Raw genomic sequence first — 12,924 nt, 5'->3', positions numbered from 1 at the left:
TAACAAAGTCACATTGTTGATCAACCAAAGCATTTTTAACATATCGCAAGGCATACAGAAATTGCAATATAAAGCAATATCATTCAATATCAGTATTTGCAGGCTTGCCCTAATTGAGAATGATTATCCGCACACTATCTATTCTCCATTCTCAGTGTGATTAAAAAAATATGAGTAAAGTGCCTGGATACATTTTGCAGATGATAAAGTCTGTCAATGTAATGGAAGAAAAGTAGTACTGCAGCAGAGTCAGTCCTCTAATGACTGAAGAATGAAGAGTGACGGGGTGTTAAACCTTAGGCATGCCAGAGCCCCTTCCTGTCCCAGCAGCAGAAACTTACTCTCGTCTGCCTGCTGCTGAGAGACTTCCCGAAAGTGATGCTGGGGGAAAAGAGTGGAATACCAGCGTACCCTAAACCAAAAGACCAGGTGCGTGCCACACAGAGCAGTGCCAGTTCTGTTCTGTGTGAATGAGAGTGGGAGAAGAACATTACTGAAATGCTACAGTACAAAACGCAGAATGCAGCTAAAAGTTAAATTTAGACAAGTTAAGTTTAGAAAGTAGAGCTGGGCAATCTGGCAAAAAATCCTGTTTTTAATAGTAAACAATGTCACAATGTATACTTTTTCTGGCATCTGATAAACTGGAAAATAAGTATATTTAAAAAATGCTATCAAAAACTATGAATACAACGATTTATATTCAACATTTCACAGTAAAACAGGACCAGCTACACTCTCTTTGTAACCTGCATGTAGTGATAAAGACAGAATATGAATATTGCAATTATAATGCTGCATTATATTGTACTGCAATATGCATGCTGGTGAAACAACAATGTAACTTTCCTAAAGACTGGCCTGCATAATCTTGACCAAAATAATAATTACATGAATAGCATGATTCATCAAAACACTCTCGGGTCCTGTTTCTATCTGGTATTAACATGCATCTTGAGTGATCTGATCAGTGGACTGTAAGATATACACTACTGTTCAAAATTTTGGAAGCACTTGTCATATTAATAGTTTTATACTTATACAGTGTAGATGGAAATACTATAAGCTAGACACAATGCATCTCTGAGACAAATTCGACCCTATTCACACCTGTATTTAGCAATGTCCACTTATGATCCAGCCCCCCAGGATGTCTATCAAGATGCATACGCCAAGTGTCAATAGGGCCTCAGAAACACTAACCTGGAACTGTGATCGGCTAATGTGCACATGGCACACAGCAAGAAATACTGTTTTTAATGAGCAGGCTTATCTACATACTACAACTCTCTGAGATATCGGTACTGCAAAAGCCAATATCCTGATAACAATTAGCAAATGATATATTGTGCAGCCCTATATTGGAACATTGCAATCTGCTGTTGGTCAGTTCTGCGTGTCTAAACAGCTACAGCAGAGTGCATCAGCAGTGCTCAGGGCCTGATCAGTCACTCTCCATCAAACTAACCACAAATAATCCAACACAAACTCTCCCACAGAGGCATGAATAAGCCTGAACAAAGATCCAGCAAGTTCAACAAGTCTTTTCATCCAGTTCGAATGTGAAGAGCGCAGCTGCAGAAGTCATAATGATCCTGCTGTTCCTGACTAAGATGAGTAAGCATGAGTAAGAGTGAGTGAGCCAGGCTGGTTCACCAGCAGAGTGATGGTTTTTGGATGAGCTCAGTGGAGGCATCAGTCTCGCCTGCTGCCATTACTGTCTACAGGATCTTCACAGGAGACTAATGTGTCTGTAAATCACTGCTTACTTGGCCTACTCCAACATCCTTGTTTGTCTGTCAAAAATCTTCAATAGAGACACATGGACAGGTGTTACGTGTGGATTGGTAGTACTCACTGTCTGCACGATGGACGAGATGGAGAAATACTGGTGTTATTTATTTAACAGCTGCAGGACGATAAGGTGCTTAGTGCTTCAGAGAATCCACCAATCATTGTTAAAAAAAAACAAAGTCCACATATTCAAGCTAGCAAATTTGATAAATTGAATTCACTTAATGTAAATGTTCAAGGGCACTCTGCATTTATGTGGTTACGATTACTCAAAAAAGATACCAGTTGTCCTCATTATTCACTACATGAATGGGTGTACGAGCGTAACTCTGAAGGTGATTTACATAACTAACAACTTAGACTGCATGAAAAACCGTGCTATATATAGACACACACACACTGTGTTTAGCAATGTGCTTTAACAGTGTGTGACATTTCACACTTATGGTTGTGAATTCTATGACATTGTACCTCTTGCTGTGGTATTAGCACAGTCTAGAGACAGAACACATCAAGAAACTCAGCTCTCAATATGATCACCACTGAAAATATGATACACAAAGGAAAAGCCAACCCTGGAAATACACTGGCATTCGAAAAGATGTAATGATTACTGATAAGCACAGGAAAAATTATGGAAACAAACAACTGAAAGTTTTTATCAGTATTTCTCATCGTTCTTTATCCTTCATGACTGCCTCACATCATTTTGTCATACAGTTATAATGTTTACAAGTCATCTAAAGATATAGCTTCCTATGCATTTTTCACTGCTGTCCACACACAATCCACAGAGGTCAGATTGTAATTATACAACTAGCAGAGCTGTAAGGTAGGTAGACCTCACATGTATAAGGCAGGAGTATGTAATATATTGCCAACTAGGTATATGTGCATTTTAGCAATTCAGTGTATATGTTTTATTATTTGGTTTTATGCTACCTTTGTTATTACAATGCAGAAGCCATCAATATAATGTAAATCCTGTAGGTGGGTAGGAGTGGGAGAGGAACCCTAATGAGATGCGTCCAAGAGTTGAGTTGATTTAAAGTACATATATTGATGCAGCCACTATATTTTCATGCAAAAGCATATCTCCCACTCTGAGTTGGCACACTTATGTGCCCTCTGCTGGAAACAGGTGAAAATGAAAATAACGTCATAGACAGGGCTCACTGTTTCATTTACCCAGTATGAATCAAACTCATACCATCCACCTTAATCTGATTATATCTGACATATAGTTGTGATTAGTTTATTTATCTATTTGTACTGATGAGATCTAGCAAAAATGTCACCAAGTTTCATACGTGTAAATCAGATATATATCATAGCTTGGTTTGTAAGTGTAATAAAAATAGTCACATGCAAATGTATGGGCACTCCTGGAGAAATTACAAATTTTGTCAATTTTCTTAGTTACAAAGAGACCCATCTCCTACACAGAACACTCTTCTGCACATTTATATGCACATATTGGTACATAAAATGTGGGCTGTGCAAATGTTATGGCACATTTTATATTTTATATGTTAAATCCAAAAAATTAATATAAACTGTGTACTAAATTTGCAATTTAAGTTTGTTTCCTGTAGAGGATGTGTTAACTTATATTTTAACATACAATTGTTACCTCCCTGTTATTCCTGAGTTCAAAGATAGAGACGAATGCTGATTAATGGGTTACTAAAAAGGAAGCCATTCCTCTTTGGAGAAAGAGAAAACATTCCACATATATAAAGACAGTGAAAAGCCCAGGATATTCCCTAGAGCTTTGTTGATTTAAATTTGATGCTGGTAAACAGCAAAAATATCAACAATGCTAAAAAGATATTAATATGTAGAGCATTTATTATAATTATTCCAGTCAAAAAAAACTGTATTCAAACCAGAAGGTAAGTAGCGCTTTCCAAATAATGCTCCCAAGCACAAAAACATAGGATGGAGAAAATATCAAATACCACAGCCCACAAACCATTTTGTTACATATTACACAGTGCTCCCTCTAGCTACTGATGACAAAACACATTGGACTTCACTTTATGTATGTATAAAAACATCAATACATTTGAGACTCACCCAGGTAAGGGATGCATGGAGCCATTTTGAGGGATCTGATGTACTCTCTCATACGGGTGTAGTTCTCCTCCTTTGATGTCAGGAAGTCCAGCTTCTCAAAAGTGGCCTTATCCTTTCGGCTGATCAGCTATTTACAATCAAAGCAAAAAAAGATGCATTAAGTCCAGTAATTAACAACGTAAGGAAGGGCTGCACAATATGTATGTACACACACACACACACACACACACACACACACACACACACACACACACACACACAGACGTGTGTGTATATACACACTCACACACGCATATACACATAAAACCATTTTAGATGCTTATGAAGACATATCTCCTATGTAATTAGTTTTTACAATAATGTAATCAGTAATAAGAAATGTATTTATTACTAAGAACCATATTTAACCAATGAAGTAAATTTATGATATTTTTATTTCACGACATAGTTAAAAACAGAACTGAACAATATTCATATGGTGTGTACATGTAATCATGCAATAGCTTATCTGGCTCAGCAAAAATGGTGCTAATGGTTTCACATCTGGATTTGTGAAGTTCGCGTGTCCCGCAAACTCACACTACTATCCATGAACGTTGAACTCTGCTGGAGTTCAGTAAATGTTACAGTCATTCAAGCTATCACTGACTGGATTGCTGAATGATGCCTGGCTTAACCACTTAGGTGTTTTGGCACACATGTATGTTGCGTTATCTAGCTTATTTGTGGCATACCGATGAAACTAAAACCATAGGAAGGTGTACTTGCTACACTTGCCTCCCCTTGGAATACTGGCATTACAGATTTGCCACAGGATCTTTACAGGAGACTAATGTGTCTGTAAATCACTGCTTACTTGGCCTACTCCAACATCCTTGTTTGTCGGTCAAAAGTCTTTTCAATAGAGACACATGGACAGGTGTTACATGTGGATTTGTAGTACTCACTGCATGCGCGATGGACGAGATTGAGAAACATTAGTGTTATTTATTTAACAGCTGCAGGACGATAAGGTGCTTAGTGCTTCAGAGAATCCACCAATCATTTTTAAAAAAAACAAAGTCCACATATTCAAGCTAGCAAATTTGATAAATTGAATTCACTTAATGTAAACGTTCAAGGGCACTCTGCATTTATGTGGTTACGATTACTCAAAAAAGATACCAGCTGTCCTCATTATTCACTACATGAATGGGTGTACAAGCGTAACTCTGCCCAGGAGGTGATTAACATTATTAACAATTGTGATGTTTCTTCATATATATATATATATATGGCAAGCCAAACAGGAAATATTTAATGAACTTTGATATATATGGAATAAACACTGATATATATTGAATGATATACTGATATATATTGAATGAAAGTCACTGTTGAAGGGTTGAGGATGGCCAACAAAAACTGTGCATCAATAAATGGGCATTAACAAACACCAGGTGGAGATTAAAAAAAGGGAATTCTGATAAAGTGACCAGTATGTTTACACAGATCTGAGAGTGCCTGATATATGATGTGAAGCTACAGATGGGAGGAGCTTCAGTATGTACATAATTTGACATGGTGCTGAAGAAGAGTCAGATGAGGCCATAAATTCTGTTTGAAAAATGCTCTTTTATTGAGAGCAAGGGAAAACAATGCCACTTGAAAAGCAACTGAAAATTGAGGTAGGTCACTCCTAGCCCTACTCTTTCTTCTGATGGTCACCAAACACAAACACACTCTCACTAACTCTGAGCTGGGCACAAAATAGCACAGTAAACACATACACACACTGTAACTGAAGAACAACAACATAACAACATTAAATAACAACATGAACAGTCTGTTTAGCAGGTGGGAGAGGGCCAAGACTACAACACACACAACCCCAAAAGTCCCTCTCTGTCTGAACATTTTACAAATCATATTATTCATTTACCAATATTTATCAAAGTAAAATAAATATTGGCTTGCCATAATATATATATATATATATATATATATATATATATATACATATATATATATATATATATATATATATATATATATATATAATATACACCCACACACACACCCACACACATGTGCTTTAACAGTGTGTGACATTTCACACTTATGGCTGTGAATTCTATTCTATGACATTGTACCTCTTGCTGTGGTATTAGCACAGTCTAGAGACAGAGCGCATCAAGAAACTCAGCTCTGAATATGATTACCACTGAAAATATGATACACAAAGGAAAAGCCAACCCTGGACATACACTGGTATTCGGAAAAATTATGGAAACGAACAACTGAAAGTTTTTAATCATATTATATTTCTCATCATTCTTTATCCTTCATGACTGCCTCACATCATTTTGTCATACTGTTCGTCATCTAAAGATATAGCTTCCTATGCATTTTTCACTGCTTTCCAGACACAATCCACAGAGGTTAGATTGTAATTATACAACTAGCTGAGCTGTAAGGTAGGTAGACTGTTGAACTCTGCTGGAGTTCAGTAAATGTTACAGTCATTCAAGCTATCACTGACTGGATTGCTGAATGATGCCTGGCTTAACCATTTAGGTGTTTTGGCACACATGTATGTTGCATTATCTAGCTTATTTGTGGCATACCGATGAAACTAAAACCTTAGGAAGGCCTCCCCTCGGAATACTGGCATTACAGATTTTGCCACAAGCGTTACTATTGCTTGTCCTCCTACACTGCCGACATGTTAAATTCCATATACTGGTGTGCCTGCGTGTCAAAAATTGCTTAATGGTGTTGGTGTTCTCTATTGCTGATACTGATCCTGCGTTAAGTGCCAGTATTGGCACGATATTGTGTAATCCTATTTAGAAAATCAGCTTTTGCCGTGATTAAAATTAAAAGCAACATCTTATGAAGCTCTGTTAATAAAATGCTTCTGTTAATTAAAACGCTTAGGGGAATTTAATCTTGGGGTTTAACCAAGAAACAGCTGGTATCAGTACCTTAAGTCATAATTTTGGTATCATTCCAACACTATAACACCCTTCTGTAATATCAGTATTCAATTTCACAATCACAATTAACAAACAATATATTGTGCTGTCCTAACATAAGGATACATTTCCAATGCAAACCCAAGCTATCCACTGTGTTTTTAAATGCAAAACATGTGAAGGCTGCTTTTCAGTTCAACTTGCCCAGTCCATGAAAAATGGCATTGTCTTTTTTTTACTACGGATGGCAGACTTCACCTCTGGTCTAGACAAATGGTTGACAGAGGAGTGCTTTCACTGACAACGTGAGACATATTTTTAACTTACGAGCCTTACATATACGCATTTAACACAGACACGTTCTAGAATGTATTTATGATTTAAACTCATCATGCAGTTCCACACAAAAGCATGTGCTACTGAATAACGACAGGTCGAGTGAAAATTTTGCTGTTGGCTTAGAAAATGGTCATTAACTGAAGCATTCCATCAAAGTTGGCTTCATCACCTAAAGCATGGCAGTAAATTTCCAGTTTATGACTTAATTATATACTTTTGGCTTTCAACAGAAACACATGGAATTATCATTTCATCTCATCCTCTCCTGGCCATGGAGAGAGGGATGATTTTAGTGGTGGTTTTGTCTGAACAATGCTAACAGCTGCATGTTGTACACAGTGTGGTTTGAGTCATTGTTTAGTTAACTGAAATCTGCTACTTTCCAGTGATTCATTTCAGAAAAGACCTCCATAAAAAAGGAAAGTCTTCTAGTAACAGAAGACATGCTAAGACACACATATCACATTAGCATTTTCTCTTCAGGCAGTTGCACACAATATTAATATAGCCTGATATTTCACTCCATATCCCATTCCTTTCATTTATCAGACAGAGTGCCTACAAAAAGCACTTGCCAGAATTAATGCCTTCTGCTCTCTGACTGATCTTTGGACACACTCCCCATTTTACATAACAGCTTATTTTTGCAATTACAGACCTGAACAACATCCTACTTACTGTTCCCTAATCAGATTTGACAGTGACCTGGCTTTCCACAGATGATTCAGCTATTCACCCTTTCAGCAAGCCAAAGCTCTACAGCTAGACCTCAAACTAAAAAGTACCTGAAGCTTTAAAAATGGACATCCTGAATTATTTTCTTTGCCACTGGTTTTCCACTTTAATGGCATATGGAAAAATGATGCAAGCTAATGTTCATGTCAGAGGATGTGGTGGACAGCTGTTTACTTAAAAGGAGTGGGGAGACAGTGGGAAGAGCTACGGTAGGAAACGAGCTATCAATCAGAGAGTGCTCATTAGGTGTGGAAATAATAATATTATGACAATTCTCTGAAATATGTAAAGTATAGGGAGTTACACTGTGATTTTTATGCAGTTAGATAGCAGTATTTACAAATTTTCAAGGAAAATAATATTTACAAACCTATTATGAATGACTGAATGAATGAAAAAGATACATTGGGACACATTTAAAAGGCCTTCATTAGTACTATGTAGGCAAAAAATGTGGACAAGTGAGTTTGTCCATCAGGTATTTTTTTTTTACTGTAAGACAAGCCAATAAGAAAATGTAATATTTTACTATATTTTATTTTTCTCAATTAAATATATTTCCTTATACTCCTTAAAATAAAACTGTATGAAACAATATAAAACAAGTAGCACCTTAATTCAGGCTTTGTGTAAGGAGTTTAAGCCTGTTCTTTACTTCTCAGTGAAGAAAAGCTAATTGTTTTATCCCGTTCCCGTCCGCAGTTCTGTATGACTAGTTTCCATCTGCATTAGTCACGGCTGAAAATGACTGCCGTAGGTCAGGCCTGCCTTTAGTCAGCTTTATTATTACTCGCATATTTGACTTTATTAAGAGCACTTCGCACAGCTGCTTTCATCTGACTGTCTAAATGCTCTGTCATTTCTGTAGCCTATGAATAGCCTGTAGCCTCTGTAGCCTATGAAAACAATGAATAGCACATTCATTGTTTACTTTGCTGTGCAAGATCAGAAGAAGTGGTCAAGTAAACTATTGTACCATACAGATGTTTCATCTCTGATCTGTCCCATTGTGGATACAGTTTTTAATCCACTAGGTGCATAACCATAAGCAGACGAGAACATGAACAATGTTGTCCATGTAGTTAAAATAAAGTACGGCATTTTTTAGCAGGCCATGCGGGGCAGTGCAGTGGTTCTATGCCACTTTATGTGGTCCAAGCCTGTCATTAAACAGCTACAGCAGATATGAGGAGGCAGAGGCCTCTAGGACACACTGAGAACAAGTCTGCATGGGAAAAAGTTCAAAATGTCATCTACAATTAGCCGTGTCAGACGGGGCTTTCAGTTGCGATGTGCCTAAGGGCTACTGTGACTTTTCTCTCTGTAAGGGAAAGGACAGGTGTTTCTAAAGAGATCACAGAATAGAGAGAGAGGTGATTACAACATAGAAGAGAGGCATGGAAAAAGAAAGCGAAGGACAGGAGTAGGGCAGGCCCGACTAGCATTTTACTGGCTTGATACTCGTTGGTGTTTCTGAATCAGTACTCCAGTGGTCATTATCGATACATTTAAAATGTTTAAAAATAATAATGGTAACACTTTATATTAAGGGTACATGACCTGTCAGTAATTAAGACATTTACTAATGAATAACTAATCAGAAAATAATAAATCATTAATCAGGAACAAATGAATAAGTCATATATTAACAACCACAAGACAAAATTTCTAACACATGTATTAATGAATGAAGATGAAGGTAATAAAGGAATTCAATTGTGAAAAGAATGTTAGTACACATTGGCGAACTGCTAGAAGTTAGTTTCATTCTATTCATGCAATTTATGATTACCTATGCCATACTGCAATGTCATACTGTTACAACAGAAACATTAACTGTTGTATGTTTAATAAACTGTAAACTAGTTTATTTACTGACAATAGGCATTTGATTTAATTTAAACTGTGAATTATCTTAATATATGCCACAGTTATTCTGAGAAACACCACCTTCAGAAAATAAAAATGTGTTTCCCATTATACATCTATTATTCTTTTTTAAAAATTGCTATATCTAAATGTTTTATTAATGGAAACACAGCATTTTGCAATGTAACACTTCAACTGTTTCTGCAGCTGGAAATTACTGCTATTTTTCTTCACCAGTAAATGGCAGTAATTGCATTAAATGCTATATGTCAAGCGGCCATAGAGTCTTGAGTGAATATCTCTAGTAAAACATTTAAGAGCAGCGAATGAAAATAATTGAAATAATAATAAAAAATTCAATATTTCTTTTTTTGCCTTTTTGCAATATTTCACATTTTTCTTACTTTTAAAGGTGAGTTATGCATATGCATACTGTATTATATACGTAATTTACATTGCAGATATAATATTTACACATGTCTGAGGGTTGTGAGTACTAGTATGTATGATCGTGCCTCACCTCTTTGAAGACTAAGGTGTAAAACATGCAGGTGTTATCTGCGGTGAAACAGAACGGAGGTGCAGGTACTATTATTTCTAAATTCGTTGTAAAGTAGCTTAAATATTTGGTTTGGTGCTTATTTATTTGCAATAAACCTTTTTGGTTTTAATAGTAAGGTGTTTGTGTTTCTCACCAGCGTCGTGTGATTGTAGTAGTAATATGTGGCGTCAGGCACGTCTATTCTGTCTGATTAAAATCACATGTTAATTTTATGCTGCTTGGTTCATTTGTTATTCATCCTTTGACAGGGACTCTTATTGTGAAGGGCTATGTGTGTGCGGTGGCAGTGCTTCACAGGGCCTAGTAGTAAACAGACTGAGCCGAGACAGCGAGAGGCGTGCTAACTGCGCCTAGCCGAGCGCTGACCTAGCGCCATATTCTCCCCTTTCTTTTGTGCTCCGTTCTGAGTTTTTCAGTAAAGCTGAGTCTCAGACTCGACCTTCAGCTTGTGTGAGTTATTTGGAAACACCGCTGCAGTGTGAATATCTTTGTGACTTTAATTGGCGAGCAGTTCTGTCCGTTTTACAGATGTTTGTGGAACTACAGAACCAGTATGTGTTGGTTTCTCTTCATTTTCCGTGATACAGTGACTGATTCACCCGCTCTGGTTCTGAGTATTGTGTAGAAGTCATAAGATGATAATAAAATATGCTTTTTTATTCTTGTGAATTTCGTCAATGTCATGTTTTCACATGAGCCATATTGTACCTATCCTTCATCACTGTTCTTGAGAGGGCAAAAGAATGACTGTCATTTTGGTAAGTAAAATGATTAACCCCTGCTATTTTATTAGCTTTTAATCAGTAATAAAGTGTGACTGGTTCATCGATTTACTTTAGGGGGCACAAACATTATGAACTCATCATGAAGAATCTAGTATATAATCAGTAATAAAGTGTGATTCGCTCATCACTTTCAGGGGCACAAACATGAATTCATCATGAAGAATCAGTATTTAATGAGTAATACAGTGTGACTGGTTCATCACTTAACTTTAGGGAGCACAAACATGAATTCATCATGAAGGATCAGTAATCGCTGCTTTCTTTATAGTGAATTGAGAATTGACACTGCATAGTTTTGTATTTTTCTCACTCTGACACACCTCAACCAGCACAACAGGAGCTTGTAAATGAGCAGTTGCGTTCAATCAGGTGTACTAGATGTGGGAAAACACAAAAATTTGCATACAATTAAGGATCCTTATGACCCCAGGAGAAAGACACTCCAATAATTAACTCATTTCTGAGTTCAGTGGTAACTGTAGGCTAAACTATTCCCTCATGAGGCACTGTGTATCAATACAGGAGTTAAAACATATCATATTATTAATATGAAAGATGAATTAAAACTATGGCAACTGTCACAAATGAGGACTAGTTGCAAAACAATGTCAGTGTAAGCTTTTAATTTTACTAAACAGTCACTAGATGGGTAGAAACAGACGAGGTAACATAAGAAATCAAAAACAATAAACTCAAGACCTGACAGATAGAAACAGGCAAATACAAGGGCTGCTTACACAACATGAAGAAGAAGGACAAGATGATGAGAGGATGGAGCTATAAAAAAAAACAAAAAAAAAAAACAGTTGACTTTGATAGACATAATATTGCAGAGTACTGTGTCTCAGGGGGATCTTGTGACAACATTAATTAACACATGAATTCCTAATAAATTCAGGCACTGAATAAAGCCTTTATAACCTTCATCTTCATTCATTAGTACGTGTTAGTAATTTAGTCTTGTGGTTGTTAATATATGACTTATTCATTTGTTTCTGATTAATGACTCATTACTTTCTGATTAGTTATTCATTAGTAAATGCCTTAATTACTGGCAGAACATGTACCCTTAAATGTAAAGTGTTACCGTAATAATATTTACATTTCTTCTGTGTTAATTCTTTTGTTAGTTCTAAATAGTTTATTAATGCAGAAGTAGCTTCAAGTTGTAAATCTTTTAAAATCTTTGTATAGCAATGTATTTTCAAAGCCACTTAAGCTGGTTTACTGATCGCACTAAATGTCATTCAACAGTCAAAAAAGCAAAACAAATGAATGTTTCTTTTCGTTTGAACACTGTTTTTCTTTTACTAACTTTTCTTGCTTCATTCTCTCAAAGGAAAGGGGTGACCTAGCTAATGTTACATGGATTTGACAAGATGTTTTTGCAGCCTAATATAAAAATGTTAAGACATTGTGATTTTTGTAAACTATTTTCATTAAAACAGTTCAGGTTTAAAAAAACATATAAACTAAAAAAGAAATGGTGACGCACTGACGTTCAGGCCATCATGTTTCGGAGGAGCAAAGTACAACATAATATATTTCTGCACAAATATGAGCAAAGCTGTTGCATTTCACCAAATTACTAGCTTGTATATATTTTTTTCCTGTGATGAAACGTAACGATTACTAAATAGTGATTACAGTAGTACTCGATTACACACGCACATTCCTAGAATCAACAAGAGCGTTCTATAATTATGTTTGTGTCTAATGGGCATAGATATACATCCCTAGATTCCGCGTTGCCTGTTATTCTCTATGTGAGGCGATATGTCTGCGTGTCCGCCATGTTGGAGCG

General features: G+C 36.4%; 1 protein-coding gene across 1 annotated transcript in view; it reads right to left on the bottom strand.

The window, feature by feature from the left end:
• The window catches only part of ralgps1 (Ral GEF with PH domain and SH3 binding motif 1), a 156,454-nt gene that overhangs the window by 91,456 nt on the left and 52,074 nt on the right, over positions 1 to 12,924 (bottom strand). The window contains exon 9 of the mRNA XM_036578632.1: positions 3,874 to 4,000. Within this exon, the coding sequence (XP_036434525.1) occupies positions 3,874 to 4,000 (127 nt within the window). The remainder of the gene's footprint in view (positions 1 to 3,873; positions 4,001 to 12,924) is intronic.

The sequence above is a fragment of the Colossoma macropomum genome, unplaced genomic scaffold, assembly GCF_904425465.1.
Source record: "Colossoma macropomum unplaced genomic scaffold, Colossoma_macropomum, whole genome shotgun sequence".
In the NCBI taxonomy this organism is placed as follows: Eukaryota; Metazoa; Chordata; class Actinopteri; order Characiformes; family Serrasalmidae; genus Colossoma; species Colossoma macropomum.
This window is presented reverse-complemented; position numbering and strand designations above follow the sequence as displayed.